The sequence below is a fragment of the Oppia nitens genome, unplaced genomic scaffold (genome assembly GCF_028296485.1).
Source record: "Oppia nitens isolate AA-2021 unplaced genomic scaffold, nextdenovo-longstitch-racon4-pilon3 scaffold44_pilon_pilon_pilon, whole genome shotgun sequence".
NCBI lineage: Eukaryota > Metazoa > Arthropoda > Arachnida > Sarcoptiformes > Oppiidae > Oppia > Oppia nitens.
Genome location: NW_026533226.1, coordinates 1 through 26171, shown reverse-complemented (window position 1 = coordinate 26171; position 26171 = coordinate 1). Strand labels below are relative to the sequence as shown.

General features: G+C 25.3%; 2 protein-coding genes across 2 annotated transcripts; both read right to left on the bottom strand.

Annotated features, from left to right (window-relative positions):
- Nucleotides 1-402: 402 nt before the first annotated feature.
- Nucleotides 403-11236, bottom strand: LOC128959291 (sodium/potassium-transporting ATPase subunit alpha-3-like). Its single transcript, XM_054305234.1, has 14 exons — nt 11199-11236; nt 9915-10238; nt 9047-9256; nt 8062-8268; nt 7218-7848; nt 6371-6482; nt 5415-5737; nt 4534-4849; nt 4215-4444; nt 2949-3288; nt 2403-2577; nt 813-943; nt 590-691; nt 403-523 (listed from the first exon to the last, which is right to left on the bottom strand). Exons 1-14 carry the CDS (start codon nt 11211-11213, stop codon nt 403-405), a joined length of 3237 nt encoding a protein of 1078 aa, XP_054161209.1. The 5' UTR covers nt 11214-11236.
- Nucleotides 11237-20169: 8933 nt separating this feature from the next.
- LOC128959313 (uncharacterized) lies at nt 20170-20697 on the bottom strand. The gene is made up of 2 exons (XM_054305255.1): nt 20644-20697; nt 20170-20547 (listed from the first exon to the last, which is right to left on the bottom strand). The coding sequence occupies exons 1-2, from the start codon at nt 20695-20697 to the stop codon at nt 20170-20172; spliced, it is 432 nt and encodes a 143-aa protein (XP_054161230.1).
- Nucleotides 20698-26171: the final 5474 nt, after the last annotated feature.

The following is a 26171-nucleotide window of genomic DNA, read 5'->3' as shown; positions in this document are numbered from 1 at the left end:
TTATAATATATATATAATATAAACATAAATATAATTATAGTAATTAATTTTTTTTTAATTAATGTAAAATCAATTTGAATAAATTTATTATTATTAATTTTAATGACTTATTTTAATTTTTATATTATAGTGTGTTATATATAAGTAAAATATTATTATAATTATTAATTATATAATAATTTATTATTAAAATATTATTATTAATACATTTGTTTTACAATATCTATAATATAATCTATATATCTTTATAATTATATATATATATATCTGTATATAAGTTATATTTATTATTATTATATATATATATATTTTTTTGGATAAAATTTAAATAATTGTTTCAACAAAACTATATATATACTATCATATATATCATAACAACAATTGTTTATTATTATTTATTTTTTAATAGTAGGTTTCATTATCCAGCCAACCTCCTGGACACCTCCTAATTATCAATTTTCTTAGCTCATCATAGATCAGGCATACAATGGCAAACGGTAGGGGCAATAGCCACCACAGGGGCCTTAAAAAAAGTTAATTAATTAATTAATTAATWAAATTATTAATAAATAAATAATTGATGGATTACTTTAATGGATAAAAGTTGAGACCCCTGTCCAGTCCGGGACAGTAGGATAGGAATACTACTAAAACCAACTCGAAAAACATGGCAAACGTTAGGACATGATTTCTAGATAGATAGGAAAGGGATGGGATGGGGGAAAGGGATGTATGGATTTTGGGGGTATTAATAATAAATAGTTAGTATATATAATATATATATATATATATATATATTATTAACTACTGACTTCATTCCCTGGCTAAATACGGACAGTCGTCTAGTCTTACAGCATACCAGTGCCGCCCATTTGGTCAGTACTACGGCCGCAAAAAAAGCCGTATGACAGGTGTACTCAAGTTTCTTGCGATGACTATAGGTCTGAGTAATTAATTAATTAATTACCGATAAATAAAATAATAATATTAATTATTAAATAAATTTTATATATTTTAACTAAAAAAAAATATTTTTATAAAATAAATAAAAATAAATTTATTATACAATATATTATAAATGTTTTTTTCTAAAAATTATTTTACACAACTAAAATTAATTGATTTATATTTACAATAATAAATTTATATCAATAGATGTTAATTATTAATTAATTAATTAATTAATTAATTTTTGAAATTAATTTAAACATTTATGATTTTTTTTATTTATATTTAAATCTATTGATAATTATTATTGTAGATATAAGTCAAGTAATGTTATATAAAATTATTATTAGAAAAAAAACATTTATAATATACTGTATAATAAATATATCAATAGATATATTTATAATTGTTTTATTTTAAATAAAAAAATTATATAAATGTCTAAATTAATTTCAAAAATTAATTAATTAATATAATATAAATAGATTAATATTAAGAGACAACCCTATGTTCAATATTACAGTTAGAGAATGAAAACTGACCTGATTTTTCAGGTCAGGTCCGAAAATTTTTTATTCATTATTTAAACGACAATTATTACAAAATATGACAATCAAACACAAAATTTATTAAATTATTATTTATAAAATATTTGTATAAATTAAACATAAAATATTACAAAAGATGATGGTTTTGATCTAATAAATAATAACATATTAACTTTATTAGAATCTAAGTTAGATCTACAATCAGTTATCGTTAATACCGAATAATTAAAGTTAATTTAGACAAATGTGTTGCGGGTATAGTATGAATAAAATTGTTTTTTGATAAAATTATTTTCGGACAGACATAGTCAGGTCATAAATTTGTACCCTATGTTAGGTCAAACATCAGATCAGGTACGGGTCAGGTACGGGTCCGAAACTTTTCGCTCTCTAATTACAGTAATACAATAATTTATAGAGGGGGTGGGGGCGGGGTGGGCTTGAATAACCAGTAGGGAATGGGTTGAGTGATAAACCTAGGAATATTAATTTTTAAAAATAAAATCTATACCCCTTTACTTTTGTACATATCCACTCCTCAAACACACACACACACACACCTACACACCTACCCATCCCACACACCTATACACCTAAGCACCTAAGCACCTAAACACCTAAACACCTACACACCTACACACCTACACACCTACACACCTACACACCTACACACCTACACACCTACACACCTACACACCTATACACACCTACACACCTACACACCTACACACCTACACACCTACACACCTACACACCTACACACCTACACACCTACACACCTACACACCTACACACCTACACACCTACACACACACACACACACCTACACACCTACACACCTACACACCTACACACCTAAACACCTACACACATACCCTTCCCCCCACACAAACACACAATACTAACCCATTCCTGTCCCAATGTATCCGATAGATCGTTGATCGCTTTTGAATCCCATTGGCTACGTATGCCCCACAGGGTTTGCGGGAAAAACCCGTTTTCGGTCATTATGACTATGTAGGCATAGAAACCGGCGGCCACTTGAAAGAAACCCATCTGACCATAGGATACCGACACCAATCTATATGTCGGGACATCCAAATAGTATGAGTATGGAGGACAGGGAGTATGAGTTAGTTAAGGACAGGGAGTATGAGTTAGTTAAGGACAGGAAGTATGAGTTAAGGATAGGAAGTATGAGATAAGGACAGGGAGTATGAGTGTTAAGGACAGGGAGTATGAGTTAAGGACAGGGAGTATGAGTGTTAAGGACAGGAAGTGTGAGTGTTAAGGACAGGAAGTATTATTTAAGGACAGGAAGTATGAGTTAAGGATAGGAAGTATGAGATAAGGACAGGGAGTATGAGTGTTAAGGACAGGTAGTTAGTTGTTAGAAAGGATCATATAATTTATGTCAAATTGAGTAAACACTCGTATGTATTATAAACTAACTTTTCGGTAACCAATCGGTCCTTACGTGGATTACGCGGTTTACGTTTCATTATATCGGATTCGGGTCCTTCGTAGGCCAAGGATATGGCCGGTACCATATCGGTACCGAAATCAATGCACAGTATGGTTATGGCACCCAATGCCAGCGGTACGTCCAACAGGAAAAAGGCGACAAACGGTGTCATTTCGGGCATTTTTGACGATAGTGTATAGCATATGGATTTTTTCAGATTATCAAATATGACCCGACCTTCCTCTATACCGGTTTCAATGGACGAAAAATTGTCGTCCAATAGTATCATATCGGCCGCCTGTTTGCTAACATCACTGCCAGCGATACCTTACGATATATTATATATTAATATATGTTTTTTAGTCAACAAAAAAATATTTCAAAAAAATCAACAAAAAATAGTATTTAAAATTTTAAATAAATAAAAAAAAATAGTATTTCAAAATAAATCAACTAAAAAAATAGTAATTCTAAAAAAATCAACAAAAAAATAGTATTTAAATAAATTAACTAAAAAAATAGTATTTCAAAAATTAAAAAAAAATTTATAAATAATTCAATAATAAAGTCTAATATTTATTATATTTTTCAATATATAAATATATATAAATTATTAAAAGTTTATCGAAAAATATTTTAACAATGAATATATATTTAAACAGTGATTAGGGTTTTTTTTATATAAAATTATTTCCACCCTCACTAACTATGTACCCCCCTCGCCCGGCCCCCACTCTCAAAGTCAATAATAAACAATTACTATTAATATATATATACAGTATATATATCTAAATATACTAGTAGTATATAATTGTAATATATTATAAATATTATACGTATATATTGTTAAAACATATTCAATACACTATTGGATTAATTGTTAAACTTATTAGATTTAAAAATTAAAAAAAAATATCAATAGTTTATATTATAAACTTTATACTTTATAATAAATATGAAGCTAATAATAATAATAATAAACTTTCCATTAAAATTTTACTTATATTTTCAATATTAACAATAATTACAATAACAGTATAATACATATGAATATAAATTGAACTATAACTGCCATTGAACTACCAATAAAACGGGGTTTGGGTTAATAAAAACTAAACTAATATTTAAATTATTTCAAAATAAATATATTTTTAATAGGAATTATTAGTAATTATTAGTTATTATATCTATTATTAATTATTGTATTAATTATTAATATTGATAATTATAACAAACACATTGCCATTACATACCCATTGCTACACCGATATCGGCTTTTTTCAGTGCCGGTGAATCGTTGACACCGTCACCGGTAACGGCCACAATGGCACCCTGTCGTTGACAGCCCTCGACTATTATGAGTTTTTGTTGGGGCGATGTCCGGGCAAATACAATCTCCGTATGATTGGCCAATACTTGGTCCAAGTCGTCGGCCGTGAAATCTTTGAGTTGCGAGCCGTGAACTACCGCTGCTTTGCATAGACTGTATGTATAGATACAGACAGTATAGACATCATCAGTATATCGGGTAAATCAATCAATACAATTGCTGGACATCACACTACTGCTTACGTGGGATCAACTTTGTCGACACCGATGGCCAACCGGTCGGCCATTTCCTCGCGGGTTTCGTTCTCGTCGGATATAATACCGACTGCCCGGGCAATGGCTTTGGCGGTTATCGGATGATCGCCGGTAACCATAATGACTTTGATGCCCGCCTGGCGACACTTGGCTACTGCATCGGGAACGGCTGGTCGCGGCGGATCGATCATTGATACGACACCGACAAATCGGAGGCCAGTCATCGGAAAGTTTTCGGTATCGTCGGCGTCAAACGGAAAATCATAGGGAAAACGATCGACGGGTAGAAACTTATCGCACAAACCTATTATTATTAAAGAGTGGGTATATTAATAGGTATGAGTCGAGAGATAGACAGAGAGATAGACAGAGAGATAGACAGTGAGATAGACAGAGAGATAGACAGAGAGATAGACAGAGAGATAGACAGAGAGATAGACAAAGAGATAGACAGAGAGAGAGTTAGAGAGAGAGAGAGAGAGAGAGAGAGAGAGAGAGAGTTAGAGAGAGAGAGAGAGAGAGAGAGAGAGAGAGAGAGAGAGAGAGAGAGAGAGAGAGAGAGTTAGAGAGAGAGAGACTGAGAGAGAGAGAGACTGAGAGAGAGAGAGACTGAGAGAGAGAGAGACTGAGAGAGAGAGAGAGACWGAGAGAGAGAGAGAGACTGAGAGAGAGAGAGAGACTGAGAGAGAGAGAGAGACTGAGAGAGAGAGAGAGAGACTGAGAGAGAGAGAGAGAGACTGAGAGAGAGAGAGAGACTGAGAGAGAGAGAGAGACTGAGAGAGAGAGAGAGACTGAGAGAGAGAGAGACCGAGAGAGAGAGAGAAACAGAGAGATATATAAGACTAACGTTTGTTAGTAGTCTAACTAACCGATAACCCGTTCCCCTAGACTGCCCAACTCTTCGTAGGCCAGCTGAAACTGTTGCCTAACCGAATCGGTAAGCGGTACCTCACGGCCACCCTTTACAATGATTGTACTACACTTTTCCAGTATACGTTCGGGTGCACCTTTCATGCACAGATAGTGACCATTATCCCCGCGACACTCGCTAATGGCCAGTGCATACTTGTTGGTCGAATTGAACGGTACTTCAAATACTTTTGGCTGCCGTTGCCGATAGCCGTCAACATTGCCGGTAATTATTTCCATATATTTCAATATAGCCACCTCTGAGGCATCGCCAATGGTTTCTCTATATATATATATACCATATATATTGAATATATTGTTTTTTAGGTATTATTGTTTGGTTATCACATATACCCCCCAAATAAGGTATAGTGTATTGTATTGAAATAATAAATTTAGTTTTTAAAAAAAATTAATTATATAAACTATTATATATAATTTATTAATTTAAAATATATTTTATTTTGTTGATATATATATATATATATTGATATATAGAAACTTTATATACTGTATATATGATTGACTTTTTTTAAAAAAAAATAAAATAAATACAGTATCAAAATACATAGTAATTAATATTAATTAGTAAATTAATTACAAATTAAACGAAAAATAAAATTAAAAAATAAAATATTAATATTTTTTAAATAATTTAAATATAATTTTATTTTGTTTAATCTGTAATTAATTTTATATATTAATATTTAATATATAAATTTATATTAAATATGATTTTATTTTTTATTATTTTTAAATACTACTCTATATTATACTACTGTTTTCATAATCTATTTTTTTTTGCTAATTTCAAAACTATAATTACAAAAACAATATGATTTTCAAATGCAGTTTAAATACAGTTAGAAATTTTTATTACTATTAGTTTTTAGTAAACCAAACAACAAAAACATACCGTTTCAATGGTGACACTTTGGACTGGCCAGCGGTAAACTCGGCTCTACTACACAGACAGCACACCCGGACCAGGGCTTTCCAAGCGGGTGAGTCCATGTCGACTTTGGTACCTTCAAAAATAATAATTATAATAATTAAGTAATTAATAGGCTTATACCTAACTATCATCCAACCCCTACCCCCCACAAAAAATATACTAACCGTCCTGATGGCCAAACAGATTGTCGGCATCGGTTATATTACTTAATTAATTAGCTAATAGACACTTAACCCTAACTATCATCCAACCCCTACCCCCACACACAACAAAAAAAAATTAGCTAACCGTCCTGATGGCCAAAAAGATTGTCGGCATCGGTTATATTACTTAATTAATTAGCTAATAGGCGCTTATCCCTAACTATCATCCAACCCCTACCACCCTCTACCCCACTCACAAAAATATATATACTAACCGTCCTGATGGCCAATGGGATTGTCGGCATCGGTTATATTACTTAATTAATTAGCTAATAGACACTTAACCCTAACTATCATCCAACCACTACCACCCCCTACCCCACCCACAAAAATATATATACTAACCGTCCTGATGGCCAATCAGATTGTCGGCATCGGTTATATTACTTAATTAATTAGCTAATAGACACTTAACCCTAACTATCATCCAACCACTACCACCCCCTACCCCACCCACAAAAATATATATACTAACCGTCCTGATGGCCAATCAGATTGTCGGCATCGGTTATATTACTTAATTAATTAGCTAATAGACACTTAACCCTAACTATCATCCAACCACTACCACCCCCTACCCCACCCACAAAAATATATATACTAACCGTCCTGATGGCCAATCAGATTGTCGGCATCGATAATAGTATTATTGCACCACAAATGCGAAACAGTCATCTTATTCTGGGTTAATGTACCGGTTTTATCGGTACATATGGTTGATGTTGACCCGAGGGTTTCGACGGCCTGTAGGTTTTTGACCAGACAATTTTTGGCAGCCATACGTTTGGCCGTCAGAGTTAGCACAACAGTCATTGTTGGTAGTAGGCCTTCGGGTACCTGTGCTACGATTAGGCTGATAAAAAATATACAACTATTTAGCCACGAGTAGCCTAATAGGTAGGATGTGATGGCAAATAGGGCACCGAAAAACATCGATACAGCCGTTATGACCGATAGGAAACGGCTAACGTCTTGCGATAGTGGGGTGTCGTTGGCTTCGAGACCGGCAGCCAGTATGGCTATCCGTCCCATTATTGTACGATCGCCGGTACGTACGACTAGTCCCCGAGCTGTACCTTCGACACAGTTAGTCGAGAAAAATGCTAAGTTTTTTGTCTCTAACGGGTTTTCATGGGTACAGTCTAGGGTACGGGACAGCGGTTCCGATTCACCAGTCAATGACGAGTTGTCTACTTTGAGTCCCTGGGATTTGACGATACGTAAGTCGGCCGGCACCTGGAGGTGTGTGTGTGTGGTTAACATATGGGTATTAATTATTATACAGTGTTTAGATAGATATAGGGCTAATAGGGCGTGAGGACAGTGAGGACAGTGAGGACAGTGAGGACAGTGAGGACAGTGAGGACAGTGAGGACAGTGAGGACAGTGAGGACAGTGAGGACAGTGAGGACAGTGAGGACAGTGAGAGGACAATGAGGACACCCTTACCTGATCGCCGCCCTTAATCTCGACGAGATCGCCGCAAACCAGTTGCTCGACCGGACAGTTCATTTTGGCACCGGATCTGATGACAGTAGCCGATCGGGGTATCAGATCTTTGAACGAATCCATTATGTTAGCACTTTTTGCCTCCTGATAGTAGGAGAAGCAGCCGGATATGAATACAACGGCTCCCAGTGCTATACCCAGATAGAGCTATTTGAAAAATTGATTTCGGGGCGGGGGGTGGGTGAACAGTCAGTTAGGTTAGTTAGGTTAGTGATATAGAGAGGACAGGGATCAGTAATCAGTATTAAAAGTGATGGTGGATACAGATAGCGTATGCATACATGCATGGGGGGGGGGTATAGTATTAATGGGTTAAATAAGGTAATCAATCAATCAGTTAGTTTATATTAAATATCTAGGGTAAACCATACATTTAATTTTTTTTTTGAAAAAAATGACCAAGGGTGCATAATTGTAGATAATATTTTTGTAGATAAATCAACATTATTTTATAATTGATTATTTATTTTTGATTTTTTGTTGTTGATTTAATTGGTAAAATTAACTAGATAAGTCAACTATGTCGATGCTATTATCAATAGTTAATTTTTAGCAATTAATCAAAAATAAAATTATGTATAATTGATTATTTATTTATTTTTTTTTTGATTTAATTGGTAAAATTAACTAGATAATAGCATTGATATTAGTTGATTTAGCTAGTTAATTTTACAATTAATCAACAACAATAAAAAAAATAAATAAATAAAATTATGGCCTTGGTCATTTATTATTTTAAAAAAAAAAATTTGAATGTATGGTATTAATTTAATATATATATTATATATAAACTAACTGATTGATTGATTAACCCTGTTTAACCCATGGATACTATACCCTCCATGCATGCATGCATACACTACTGTATTTGTATCGACCATACAATTAATACACCAACTGTCCCCTAATATATACCTGTACTTACATTATCTGGCGGTACTTCCATGGGTTCCAATGTTGTTACTTGGATGGTATAGGCAACAAAACATAGTACCGATCCGATCCATAGTAGTATATTAAACCAGCCAAACATATTCTGTAGGAACCGAACCCATTCGGGTGTGATTTTTGGCGGTGTTATCGAATTAGGTCCGTCCCTATGGAGTATCTCTTTGGCCAAACCGGGCGATAAACCCTTTTTGATTTAAAACAACAATTAAAAAAACAAAACAAAATATATTAACATATTTTAACATATTTTAACAGTTATTAAGTGTTTGGATAGATTGAGAAAATTATAAAATTATAGGCAATTTTTTGTTTTAAATTTTTTTGTTTTTTTTAGAAAGTTTCTAAACACAAATTTCTATTAAAATAAGGGATATGACCATGATGAGTTAATTTTGTTGTTATCAATATTTGTTATAACATTGTTGTAACAATGCATGTACAATTAAATTATTAATAGTAGTTTATTAATTATAAATTAATGTATAAAAAATCTATAATTATTTTAAATTATATTAAACTATATATTAAAATAACTATATTATATAAACTATATTAATATATATATATATATATATATACAATAAAAATATCAATAAAATTTTACAAAATTTATTATTATATAAAAATAATTATATATATATATATATATATATATATCCTATTTTGTTTAGTAGTATTAAATATAGTATACATATAATGACTATAGATATAGAGGAGTATACTTATTGTATAATAAAAAAAATAATTAATAAAAAATTCTATAGAAATTTATGATTGAAAAAATTTATTTTTATAGAAACTTTCTATTTGTCTAAATTAAAAACAATTATAATAACACCAACCGTTTCCGTATTGGTAGTCAAACGGCGGCACAGGTCGGCCATCGGTATAATATGGTCGTCCATTTGGACTTCCGACTTAAGTTTGTCCATTTCGTCCTTTTTGCGGCCTTTTTTGCCACCAGTTTTGGCCAATGATTTATCGGCAGCACCTTTACCTTTACCACCAGTTCCTCCTCCTCCTCCTCCTGAGCCACGTGTGTCCACATACTTGTCCGTATAGCTGATGGCCCGGACATTGTCATTCAGATCAAGTGGTTGTCTATTATTATTATTATTATTGGTAACGGCATTAATGGTGACGGCATCCGATTCCTTGACAGTATACTTAAAATTATTAATTATTAAAATTAATTAATTAATTTAATTAATTTATTTAAAAAAAAACAATAAAATAATAGTTATGTTTTTAAATTGTGTTTTAATTTTTATTTTTTTATATAGAAATAATTATAAATCTATCTATAATTTTCTAATACAGTTATTATTATAGTATTATTATTATTATTATAAAGTATATAGAAATTATTTTCTAGTATTTTATTTGTAATTTTTTTTAAATATATATATATAAATTAACAATTGCTGAGACATTATGTGTATATATATTATCCAAAATAATAATAATAATAATTAAAATTAATAAAATAAATTGTTTATCTTTTTTAAAAATAAAAATATGATTCAATTAATATTCAATATAATAAAAGAAAAATTAATTTAATATTAACTGAATATATTGTATAATATTTATATGAGTTGTTAATTAAACTATTTTTGTCTAAATTTTTTTTAGATTATGATTTAAATTTTTATTAAAAGGGCTTATATTATTATAGGATATTGCAAACTAAACTTAATATATATAAATTTACAATTAAATTGTAATAATTAATATTTAAAAAAAACAATTAAATAATATAGTCTTTTAAAAATTGAAAAAACAAAATGAAATACAATATATGTTTATTTCAAACAATATTGAAATTTAAAAGAAAAATTGTTTTTATAAGTAGTAACTAAATTTAAATTATTACATTTTAAAAATATTATGTATCATATTTTTGTTATTTAATTTAGAAATTAATATTTAATATAAAATCTAAAATATTGCAATTAAAAATAATTGTAATCTATAGTTTATTATAGTTTAACTATAAATAATATTATAAACATATAGTAATTAATTTCTAGTATTCTATAAAAATAATATAATAGTAATAATAAGATAATAAAATTTTTTAATATTCAAAAATAATAATTTTTATTATAAAAAATTAAAATTACCAATTGCCGAGACATTGTAGATTATCACACAAAATACTAACAATAATTAAAATTTAATTTTTCTTATTTTTTTAAAAATATGAATAAAACAATAAAAAATAATTTATATTTATATATCAATTTTTTTAACGAAAAATAAAGTAAATTTTTTTAAGGACAATTTAATTTTAATTATTATTTTTATTATTATTAAAAAAAATCACAGCAAATTAATTAATTTATTAGTTAACATGGTATATATATATATATTTATTTTTTTGTTGGTAACACTTGAACGATAACATACACTATTAAATAAAAATATATATAAATATATATATTTATATATATATATAATCATAAAACTATGAAACTATGAAAATAACATTTATAATAATAAAATATAAATTATATCTAAAAAATTATTCTATAGTTTTATATACAATAATAGAAAATAAATAAATAAATAAATATTACATTTATAACAAATTAAATAAATAAATCTTAATTAATGAATTGAATTAATTTTAATTATATTAACTATTAATAATCAATTAATATTATTATATTTATATAATAATTTTATTAATATATATATATATATATATATATATATATATATTGAATATATATTTGTTGTCTAGGTTTTAACACTTACCTCCTTTGACCACGTTTTTAAATAAAACATACACATCAATTTTGAAAAAAAAATTTATTTTATTAATACTATATAAAATAAACATTAAAAAATTAATTTTATTTATTTTGAATAACACAAAGCTCCTTTACCAGAGTTTTACCATAATATATAGACATAAATTTAGAAAAATTAATATTTTATACATTTAATTAGATTTATTGGAGATATATTTTTTATTGTTTCATTGTACAAAAATATAGTATAAAAGCAATTGTATAATAAATTTTCAAGTCATAATAGTCTTTATGTAAAAGTAGTGAACAAGTGAAATGGATGATATAAATTACAGTGACTTAAATAAAAGACTAGAGTCATATAAAAATTTTCAATGGACAGAAAGGATTACAGTAAATAATTATCAACAATTTGCTGAAGCAGGATTTTACTCAATTGGATTACAAGATTTTTTGAAATGTTATGAATGCAAAGGTGGACTATGTCTATGGTTACCTGGTGATGATCCATGGATTGAACATGCGAAATATTATCCACATTGTGCATTTTTGCGTGAAAATAAAAGCTTAGTTTTCATAGAAGAATGTACTAAAATTCATAATGAAAGACTAAATAATGATAAAATAAAATGTTTTGATATAACTAATGTAATAATGAATAATAAGATAGAAAATAACATGTTATGTAAAATATGTTATATAAATGAATTTGATATTGTATTTTTTCCATGTTCTCATTTATTAACTTGTTATACATGTTCAATGAAATTAACTAATTGTCCAATTTGTAATGCAATTATTGTATTAAAACAAAAAATTTTTATTTCTTAATAATATTTTACATGAATAAAAAATAACATTATTTAGTAAAACGTTCATTAAAAATTTTTTCTCGAAATTCTTTTTCTAAAACATAAGATATATTTTCTCCAATAAGTTTACATTTTATTTCATGAATACGTCTATCCCATACTATCCAATGCCAATTAGAAATTCTTGCTTGTTTAGAAGCATATGGCCAAACATACATTATTTTTACTTGTACATTATCACAGAATCTAACCGATTTCATGTTTTTTTTAATTTATTAATTATTTTAATAATTATTTTATCATTCAATAATCTATTACGTAAAAAAAAGTTTAATATTCTTTTAAGACTATAATTTCTTGTTCGCAGTAATATATAAAATATAGAATAATAACCACAAGTAGTTGACAAATAATGTTGTAATGGTATTTGATTAAATATATATTTTTTACCATTTAATTTAATAAAGGAATATATTTCTGGGTGATAAGGTTTTCTTCCAAATGAATCAAAATATTCAATTGGTCCAGTAAGTGGAACATATATAGCAAACCAGTGTTCTCCAGGTTGTGATGATTTATGTGTGTTAACAATCAATGCACACGGTTTAATAGTTTTTATATAACTTATCTGATTTAAAGCTAAAACACCACAAAATTGTTTTTTTGCTATTTTATCTCTTTTAATAAAACTTAATATTTGAATAGAATTCATGTTTAGTAATCAGTAGTTACATTTCTATTTTCATCAATTTCTATAGTATTATCAAATACAGCATAACAAATTAACTTTATAGCATTTGCTAAATTTTCTGAAAATTTTAAATGCACATTAATATATCCACTTTTAGGTAAATTTATATATTTGTTAGTAAAACTAAAATCATTATTTAAATTAAAAGCATATAAACATAATCCATTTTTATAATTTTTAACGTCAATTGGAGATGGGTTATTAACGTAATTATATCCTAAATTCAATAATAAATCGTGGTATTCTCTAGCAAATAAATCTGTTGTATAGTTAGGTTGATACGGTACTTTAGGTATCATATCTCCATTGACATTTAAACTTAAACTATTTAAATTAAAATTTTGAAATCTTAAAGGATCTCGATAACTATTTCCTCTGTAAGCTGCATCGTCAACCATACCTAAAATAATTTTACTAGGTAATTGACCTAGATATAAATTATCTATATTAAAAGTTGATTGTCCTTGAGTTAAATTAATTACTTTAATATTAGGTCGTTTAACTGTATATAATGCATTAGAAATTCTTAATGCTTGTGCGTGTGCATTAAGTAAATTTGGTGTTACTTTAACTTTTCGAGCAAAAACACTCATATCTGTAATTTTTAACAAAGGATATTGATCTGCTGTCATTGCTGCTGTTTCAGAAACTGTTGGCCATCTTTCATTTGCTTTAGTAAATTCTAATTTAATTGGTACACCACTAATTAATAATTTATTTGTTGTAAATATTGGCCCATGTAATTTTCCGTAAAATTGCATTACTTTACTAGCATTACATAAAGTTGCTAAGTGTTCATTTGGATTTTCATAATTATATGCTGGTGTCCAAAAAGTTGTAACAAAGCCAGATGATGCAACAGTTGAGTTAGAATAATTTGATTGCTCAGTAACCGCTTCAATAAATGACATATAATTATAATTTTGAGCAGCTTGACTCACTAATGTTGATCCGAGATAAATAGCTAATTGATCAAATGCTGTGTTTAAAACGTAATTAGTCGGCGCAAAATTATTAATTGCTGCTGCAAAATTTGTTCCGTCTCTGTTTGTTAATTTACAAGTCAAATATAAATAAATATTTCGCATATCAATATACTCATCAGCTGATGCTTGAATTTCAAAATCAATTGTGTTTGAATCTATTACATTTGATTTAGGTCGATATTCAAGTATTTGTTGACTTTCAATTGTTCCTTGATATTTTACTTTTTCAAATAAATCTAATTCATCTTTTAAAATTTCAGTTGCCATATTTAAGCAAATATATCCAAATTACGTTTTTGTTTATTTTTACCTTTTTTTGATTTTCTAATAAATCGTTTTTTATTTTTTTTATTAGTTCTGGGTTTTCTTCTTAAACCAGAAACTTTGTTTTTATAAATTTTAGTTTTTACAGATTTTGATTTATGTGGCAAAAAATCAATATTATTAGGTTCAATTTGATTTATACCTTGAATTGGTATTCCTTCACCTTTTTGATTATTTTTTGCTTGTGCACAATAATATGAATTATAATCCATTCTGATAAGATGTACACATGTTGCTAATAAAAATACAACTAAGTTATATTTTGTACTGAGGTCTTATTATAAGCGTAGCAAATAATTTTCCTTTTCTAAAAATAAGATTGTTGTTTTCTTCATCAGTGATACGCAAAGTGATTGTATTAAATTCATTGTATTTTAATGGTATAAAATTTTTAACGTTGAAATCAATTTTTATAACATCATCTTTTTCCGAAATATTTGTAGGGATAATTCTTAATATATTAGATTTTTTATTTTGATAATTAGATTCAATAATTATATTACAATAAACAATTAAATAATTTATATTTCTCGAGACACTTAATGGACGAACATCACTTTTAATTTCTTCTATATTTTTAATAGATGTTTTTAAAGCGTTAGGAATGTCAGAATTTTGATATGTTAAATTAATTTTTTCATTGTTTATTATTTTATATAAGGAAAAATTATCAAATAAATTATTTATATTATAATTTTTCAAACCTAATAGTTTTTTTAAATTTTCGTTAAAATCAATATAAAAAACACCTCTTAACAAATAATATTCTACTTTCTTTTCATTGTCAGGTATTGCTTTTTTATTTGTTGGTTTTATTTTTTCATATTCTTCTTTACTTATTAAAACATCATCATCATCTAAATTATACCAAAATTTTGTTGGCATATAAAAATTTCCATTTTTAATTTTATAGATATTTTTTGTACTATCAAAATCAAATACAATATTATTAATTCTCCATTCTAAACCAGAACTGTATTCTCCATAATTACCAATTACCTTTGTTGAAGGCATTTTGAATGTTTTTGGATATCTTTTTTTAATAGTATTTTCAATGTTTCCATTAATTTTAGTTATAATTTCTTTTATATGGTCTTTCCAATGAATATCTTTGTTATGTAATATTTCGTAATTTTCAGTTATATTTTCTCCTAATGAATAATTTGAATCAAACTGCACAACAAATTTTGTAATATTGCTTAATCTATGTTTATCGTGCTCAACAATATCATTTTTTATGTCACCATAAAATGATTCTGGTACCCATTTGAAATTATAAGTAAGAACTAAATTTTCTAAAGGTTCTTTTAAATCAAGCCTTTTAGGAATAATTAGCTCAGCTAAAGCACACTCTTGTGGTTGTTTAAAAAATATGGATGGATTATAATCTACTTCTACAGTACATTCGTTATTATTATTAGTTAAATAAAAGTATTTATCGTCACTTTCAAAATAATTCATTTTTTAATCAATTTTTATTAATTCATTAGAGTAATAAGAACCTCTTATAATTACACCTTTTTTGTCTTTTACTTTATATTTATAATAAGGTGATGTATAAAATATTTTATGTATTATAAATATTTCATTGCTATAATTAGGAATATATCCTTTTTGAAATATATTTCTCATTAATTGTATTCTCACAAAATCACCAATTTTGTAATTTTGATTCTCTTGTGAAACTTTTATTTTGTATAAATTATTATATACTATTTTTTCATTATTTTTATTAACATCAACTGGTTTATATTTTGTTCTGCTGTGTGTCGTGTTGTTATAGTTATTAATAATATTTTTTAATACATTAATAAAATTTTTTGTTTTGTTATAATACATATATTTGTATAGTTTAACTTTAATTGTTTGATTCCAGCGTTCAACTACTCTAGCTTTAGATGAATCTTTTAATACTAAATGTTTTATTTTTCTCCACTTTAAATATTTTTTTAATTGTTTATTAGTAAATTCAAGACCAGCATCAGTAGATAATATACTAGGTTTGCGTTTAGATAATTTAAATATTTTAATAAAAGCTGCTTTTACAGTTATAGCAGTTTTATTTTTAAGTGGAATTCCCCATCCAAATTTTGATAAATTATCTATTACCATAAGTACATATCTATAATTCTTATTTATTGTAGGATATTTAATTTCAATTAAGTCTGCCTGCCAATTATGATCAATATAACGAGAAACAATTGAATTTCTTTTAAATTTATGTTTTACTGGTCGATGAATTCCATATACATTTTGTTTTGTTAACCATCTTTTAATTTCATTATATGTTATAAATGGATATTCTTCTTTAATTACTTTATATAAATTATCAATTCCACTAAAACTTGATGATTTTGTAATATTATAGTATGCTTCAGATATAGTTTTATTAATATTTTTTCCATTCAAATGATTTTGAGACATTAGGTAACTTATAATTTGGCTTTTCTAAATTTCTTAAGTTGTAATTACGTTTAGCTGTAAATAATTGTTTTTTAATTAACGATAAAACATTAGGTTTAATATTTAATTTATTTTGACCAAGTTTATTCTTATTTTTGAAAGTAGTAAATGCTTTTCTTCTTAAAATTTTTGGAGTTACATAATCATCATCATTATCTTCTATTTTTTGAGGGATTCTATTTATGGGAACATTATCTTCAAATACATTATTTGTTACATTAATATAATCTTTGTCTTCAATATTGTTAAATTTCCTTTTAAATATCAAAAATCTTCTTAAAGAATCAGCATATAATTTAGCTTTGTCACGCTCTGTATAATTTGTGTTTAAAATTAAATGTATTTCTTTGTCCAAGTCATTTAATCGTAATAAATTTGGTTCAGTTTGTAATTTTTGAACATTTAAAAACTCTGAAATTTTATTATTGGAATTATTATCATTCATTAATTTAAGTTTTTTAAAACTCATTTTACGTATATTTTTCTCTGACTTTATTTATGATTTTTTTACCAAAATGACTAATTAAATGAGATATTGCTTGTTGAACAAGTATTTTTAAAAAGATATTGCCACCTTTTTGTATTAAAATATTTTTTCTTTTAATTATAGGAGATTTTATAGAAAGTTGTCGCAATTTATTTTTATAAATTTTAAGTTTATTGAAATCACAAGTTTTTAATGGTATATTTCCAAGTAAACAATTTTTAGCTATTTCTGATATTGCATTTATAATACAATTATTAGCTTGTTTTAATAATTGTTTTCGATCTTTTTTTGTTTTTGCTGTACTTAATTTTTTTAAATATGAAACACAACGTAAAATATTTTTTAATTTATTTGTTTTTAATGTAGACGCATTGGTTTTCATTTTCATGAAAAATGTTAGATCTAACTCTTATATTATCAGGTGTGTTTTGGTCAAAATCCAATAATAAATAACTGAAAGGTTTGTTTTTTGTTGCATCAATATAAGAGTCATATATAAACTTTGGATTACTGCTATCAATTTGATTACTTAATATTTTGACAGAAAGTGTTTCCCTTGGATTACTCATTAAAATAACATATGTGGAATTAGTTGAAATATCACGCATATATTTATTTTTAGGAAATAAATTTTGTATTAACAATATAACTGTTATATTTTTATGATGTGATAATTTAGTAAATAAATCACTTATAAATAAATCATTGCCTACAGTATGCATGTTATCATCAATTATTAATAAATTATTTTCGTTAGAATCAAACATTTCAATATTGCTTTTATCAAAAGTATTAACTTTTTTAATATTTATTCCATGAACATTGTTTATTATAGGAAAACCTTGTCCAGAATAATATACAATTTTGTCAAAATAAAATCCAAATAATTCATACATGTTATTTAACATTTTACAAACAAATTCAGTTTTTCCCGAACCCGATGGACCATAGATAATAAATCTTCTCGGGTGTTTAAATGTTGCATCATATGTTGCCATTACAAATTTTAAAATATTAATATTTAGTATTAATTAATATTACACTATATATTTATTAATGTCCTTGAATTTAGTTATAAATAAAGAAACTTTTTAAAATTTTGTTTTAGTTAATATTCGTTTATTATGGCTTTTCTTTCACCAAGTTTCAATGATTTAAAAATTATTATATGTTCTAATGGTTTCAAAATTGATTGTGAATTTATTTTAAGAGAAATTGGATTTTGTTTTAACAATATAAGTGGAAGTGTACCATTTAATTGTCGTATAAATCGAAATAAAATTGATGTTTCAAATCAATATTTAATTGACTACCTTGAAAATGAATTTCATGGATTAAAATTCAACAAAAAGTTTGAGTATGGATTATCAGCAAGTGAATTTGTTCCTGTTATTAAAGCAATATATCATTTAAATTCCAATACTAAAGCAAAGTATATTGGAATAACTAAAAATGATGAAGGGATTAAAGGACTATTATATAAAGCAGGATTTGGTCATTTAATTATTGAAATTGATAACATTGATGTTCTCAAAATTTGTGATAAAACTATTCCTACTGATGGAGAGTTAATGGTTATTCAACAAAATGATATAAGTATTCAACCTTGTAATATTCATGATAGACTTAAATCTATCTATAAACCTCTCTGCGCAAAAACTAAAGCTGAATATTTGTATAAATTATTAAACGACAATAAATCGGATTTAACTCAAGGCCAAGTTTTATATTAATATAAATAGTTGAAAAATTTTATTTTAAATCATTAATAATGAAGCCATTGAATAATGATATACCTTCTTTGAATAATCTTTATAAATCAGATAGTGTTAAACAAACTATATATAGTATTTTAAGTGAAGAATTTGACTACGTTTTTGATTCTCTATTAAATGATGCTAAATGCATCAAATCATTATTAGTTAAAGAAATAATTCGCAATAAAATTGACATTAAAGAAATGTATATTCAATATGGATTCCCTATGGAAAACTTGAAACAATTAAAAATTATATTGGATACAATTAAAGAATGGAAGACTAATGAAGATTGTGACAATGTATTTACCAATAATTGGGATAATGAGGTATATAATTCTAAAACTAATACTAATAACAACTAATTTTTAGTATTTTATAGGAATAAAAGAATTGTTCAAATAATCATCATTTGTTGGCACATATTATAATCAACTAGAAAAAACTTATTTTAATATTATTTGTACTGTACTTAATTTAATTAATAATTAAAAAATAAAAATGTTTTAATTTAATTTTTTTTATTTTTTAAAATAAAATAATTACAATATTGAAAATATATATATATAAAATTATATAATGATATATTTTTTTTAATAAATTGGATATATATAGTTTATTTAAAATTTAACAATGATTAAATAATAGTATAAACATTTTAATCTATTAAATATATAAAATAAAAATAGTTTTAAAAATTAAAATTAATAAACATTATAATAAAATAAAAATATTAATAATATTTAAAATAAAATGTATTATTTTCCAGTAGAACCAAATCCTTTGTCAGCTCTTTGTGTTTGTTTAAAAGTTGCATTAAACATTGTCACTTTTTTCAATGGTAATATAATAATTTGTGCAATTTTATCTCCATGAATATAGGCAAAATTATTAATGCTATTATTAATCAATAGCACTTTTATTTCACCAGTATAATCTGAATCGATGACACCAGCTCCTATATCTATACCCTTTAATGCCATTGAACTTCGTGCACATATTTGCCCATAACATCCATTCGGAATTTGCATTTTTACACCAGTTGAAATTAATTTTCTTTCATTTTGTTGCAATACTCCTACATCATTTGCATACAGATCATAACCTGCACTCTGTTCACTTCCTTTTGTTGGTATCTTTCCATCATTTATTAAGTTAATTTTCAATTGTTCATCTAAACAAAAAATAATGTTTATAATATTTAAGATTAACAACTAAATATATAATCTTACCATTCGGTACAATACATTTTGGAAGTGAAGATATACATTCAAATGATCGTTCATTATAATATTTAATATCTGCAACTATTGCATTGGCTAATAAAAGATCTTTTCTAAACATGTAATTGTCTAAAACATTTTCGTTAATTATTTCTATCTTAATATAAGTATCATTATTATCAACCCAAAAGCAACGCATAATTAAATTTACATTTTTTAATTCAATTATATCAAAAAATTTTCCAGCTGAAAATTTTGGTATATCATAATTGTTTTTAATCTTAATAATACATCTATTCATTGGCTCAATTATATAATCAAACAAAGGTATTATATTAATAATACCAAAAGATGACAATTTAATTAAACTTTTTTGAATATTATCTTGGGTAATGGGTAGAGATTTTTCAGTTATATAGGCTCCATTAATTATGTTATTAGAAATTTTTGCCACAGAATTCATATTTAATAACTGGTTTAATTGTTGTGGAGAAGTTATTTTTTTAATAACTATTTTGCTAAATTTTTCTAGAGATAATGGGGGAGTTGATGATGATGATGATGATGATGTTGATGCTATCTGATCGTTTAAATGAATTGATGAATTTTGAGATGTATCTATAAAAATTATAAATAAGATTTATAATGACCAAACGGAAGACAATTCACACCATCATCTAAAATGAATGATTTGTCGTCAAAAGGTTGTAATACAAATTTTTGTAATTGAACAGATTTCAAATTATGATTTTTAGATTCAATTTTGTTCATCGTCGTATTAAAATATTTTTCTTCATTTAAAACATTTATGTAATGATTATGTGTCATATAATTATTTATAATATATTTTTTTACACCTTTAGCCACACGTTTATTCATAACTTCATCATATTTAATAGAATATAATTTACTTTTTAATCCAATAAATTCATTTACTGGTTTTTCTCCATATTCTGATTTTAAATATCCAATCATTTTTTGATGTTTGTCATTATATAAACTATGATTTTTTGAAAAATTTGAGTAATCCATTATAGGTGAGAAATATTTTTTCAAATCTTCATAATAGTCGTTAGTTTTAATTTCATAAACTAAACTGTCCGTATCTGTATATAATAATTTTATTTTATTATTATAATGATTTTTAAAAACTTTGTAATGCATAGAATACATGTAATATTTAGAAAGTTCTAAAACGGAAAATCCAATAAATATTGGTTTATCTAAAGTTACATTTGTCTTATTCATTTTAATCAAAGCAGAGTTCTCAGTTAGAATCTGTGCAGTATTAAAATTTAATTTTTGAATATATTTATTTGCTTGTTTCCAATTTAAAGCAAATTTTATATCTATATGTTTTCTTTTGTCTTCAATACTTTTACCAAATACAGAATTATTCATTAATTTATACAAATCTTTTTCAAAATCATTTGTTGCAATTTTTCTAAGATTTGTATTTATTGATATATAAGATTTTAAAAAATCGCTTTGATAAAACCCTATTCCGCGGTGAATTTTTTTATTTTTAATCCTAATTCCAAATACAGTTTTAAATTTTTAAAATGAATAATATATTTAGTTTTATCATAAAATGTTAATAATAATTTTTCCGTAGCTGATCGATTATATCCATACATTTTAAGATCTTTCAATAAATTGTGTTGATAATCACTTAATAAATTGTTTGTAATTTTTAATTTTTCTGGAGCAAGTGGAAAATCATGTTTGTCATGTAAATTTGAAGGATATTCTAAGTCACATTCTAAAATATATCCTTTGTCACCATTTGTTTCAATAGTATTCCAATTTATACTGTTAAGAGTAGTAATGTCAACCCAATTAAAATTTTTTAAAGGTAATTTTTCGCTAAGACTTTTACCATATAGATTATTTACATCTAAATGAGTTAAAAAGATAGTGTCGTTTTTATCATCAAAATTTTTACAATATTTATTATTAGCAATTGAATGTCTTTTAAAGACATTACAAATTCCTCCTCTTATTCCTTGTTCAATAAACATGTACATGTCAATATCTTGCATTAGTTCAATTTCTATTTTTGTTAATTTTAAAGCGGCGGCCCACGCCAAACCAGGTATAGAATAAAAATGACAAGGTTCAAGTTCATATTTATCAAATATCATTTTTCTAAAAGTTTGAAAAATATCACATAGTAAAGCTGTATCCAATAAACAATAGAAATCATGATATTCTCCCAAATTTTTAATTTTCATTATTTTCCAAATTTTTTTAGCAAAATTGTAATCTTCAACACTGATTGATGTATCATTTAATTTAGAATAAAATTTTTCAATTGTTGGTAACTCTGGTTCATCAAATTTTTCCCAACTATCCATGTATTCATATGGATATACTCCTTTTTTAAATAACATTCCAATAAAGTCATTATTAATTTTATTACAAAATATTTGTTTAGTTATCGAAAAATTATTATTTGAAGATTTTAAATTTTTTACTAATACATCTAAACTTTCACTTAAAAATTGGCACGAATCAAGTACTTTTATATTATCCAAAGATATTGAAATAAATTTTTCTATAGATTGTGGTATAACAGTACAGCTTTTAAAATAATTTGATTGTAAACTTGCTATTATAAAATGCGAGTCGTAATTTTTTAAATTGTGAAAAAATAAAGGTATTTTATAAGGTAGTTTGAATCTTATGTTACACATTTTATGAGCAGATCCTCTATATTTTCCAGTTAAATGATCATGATCATAAACCTTATCTTCAGGTTTAATATAGTTTTTACATAAAAAACAAATAGTTGATAAATGATGTTCTTTTAATTCAGAATCAGTAATTATCATTGAATTTTCTTGAACTAATTCAGCATTTATTTGTGTTGAAATTAAAGATAATGTATTTAAAAAATGATTCATACAGTTTTTTCCTCTGTAAACTTTATAAAAGTAAATTTCATTTTGATTTTTTATAACAATAATAGAGTAACCACAAGCGACATGTTGAGCTGTTTGTTTAGTTTTTTTATTAAGTTGCGATTTTTCTTTTACTAATAAAGATTCAAAATCAGCATACATTACATATGGAAATTTATACATATACTCATAGTGTTCAAATTTCATAGTTGGTTTTTTTGACATTTTGACAGTAAGAGGTTTAAAGTGTAAACAATTTTTATAATGTTCGTTTAATTTAATTTTAGTTAAAAATCCATTTAAGCAATTAGAACAGAAATGTCGATAATTTGCTTGCATACTTCCACACAGTCTATTGAAATTTTTAATATAATAGAAATGATTATTATACAACAATAATTTAATAGAATGCTTTGCTTTATGTTTTGATATATAAAGTGGTACAATTGATTCTTCATAAGTTGAAATTTTTTCCCAAGTATAAATATTTATACGAATATTTAGATGTTTATTATTAATTTCAAATTTTTTAATAGATTTTAAATTTAATGGGAATTTTAAATTTTTCAAATTTATATATTTTAAAAATGGTTTAAGTTGAGATAAACGTTCTAAATGAGGACTTTTTTTATTATTAAACTTATAATAATTATTAGCAATAAATCCTAATACAGACCAAATAAAACATTTTTTATCATTAGTTTTTATTGAAATAATTGCACGTTTTCTTAACACATGATCAGGTAGTTTAGTAGTTTCACAACCCCCTTTTAGTGGATTGTATTTAGCTATTCGTACATCTAATCTGTCTATTTCATTTATTATCCAACCGCTACCAAGTGATTCAAATGTATTAATTTTATTATCAAAATAATTTATTAGTCGATTTATTATATATTTATTTTTATAATATTTATTTATTATAAAATTATCACTTGTAAAATAACTTATTGTATAACTTCTAACGCCAGCAGTTTCTTTATAAAATGTACATTGCAAACAAAATTGAATTTTTGTTGATACAAATTTTTCCAAGACATAATCAATTAATCTTTTAATATCATATTGATATTTTAAGAAAAAGTCTTCACTGTTTTTGTAATCTTCAACTGGATATAGTTCATATTGTTGAAGAAAATGTTTGAAAGCATGTTTTGATAATTTGAAGTTTAGATTTTCTGGTAATTTTAGTTTACTTATATTTCCTGATCCAGTTTGGGTAAATTCTATTAATTTATGTTTAATAAACGAAAACATAGTATAAAATAGAATGCCACAAAGTAAACAATTTATCGGCATTGTAATATTTGAGTTTTTAAAACAATTATCATAATGTTTCCTCACTTCGCTATAATGACTTATTTCTGATAAACATATTTGACATCTAGTACTTGATATGATTTTATTATGGTGAGCAAGTCTTTGATGATGTATATATAACCGATGTGAAGAAAAACTTTCATTACAGTCATTGCAATTGAATTGTATAGTTGACTCCTCCATAATGTCTAAATAAAATGAAAATAAAAATAATTAATTTTTACTTAATTATACTAAATATTTTTATAATATTTAGTTGTTTTCAATATATTTATAAAATATTAGATGAAATTAAATCTCAAAAGCAGATAGATTATATAATAAAAGATGAAATTGATAATTGTTATTTATCAGTTCATACAATAATTAATTTAAATGCATCTATATTATGGAATGAAACCGAATCAAAGTTTATTTGGCAGAGCAAATTTCCAGACAATAATATACATTCATATATCTCAAGTTACACGAAACCATATTTACTAGAACTAATTCAAAACAGTACAAAAGATTGTATATGCTGTAATTAAAATTTATTTTTTAAAAAACTATATTTTTTATTTAAAACTATTTTATTATTGTAACACTATATAATTTAAAATTTTTATTAAATTAAATAATTTTTAAAAATTAAATACATTTAGTAATATATTAATTATTATAAAAAATTAATACTTTGTTATAAATATATTTTTTAATTAGTTATCTGTACTATTTTAATAACTTGTAAAAAATGAATTTTGATATTTATAAATAATAAACAAAATATAAATTTTAAATTTTATAATAAAATGCAAATTAATATTAATATATTATTAATAATATAAAATCGTCAGCAACATCGTGCTACTACAATATAAAAATAATTAATAACATAATAGTAGCACGATTGATGTTACTGTCTCCAATAGACAAATTTTATTATAGCCAAACAGTTAAAATAAAAATATATTAATAATATTAATATAATTAATAATATAAATATTTTTAGTAATATTAATATATTTAATAATATTAATATATTTAATAATATTAATATATTTAATAATATTAATATATTTAATAATTTTAATATATTTAATAATTTGAATAATATATACGGTTAACGGTACCAAACGGTTAAAATAAAAATATTTTAATAATATTAATATAATAAATTATATTAATATAATTAATAATATAAATATTTTTAGTAATATTAATATATTTAATAATATTAATATATTTAATAATATTAATATATTTAATAATATTAATATATTTAATAATTTTAATATATTTAATAATTTGAATAATATATACGGTTAACGGTAC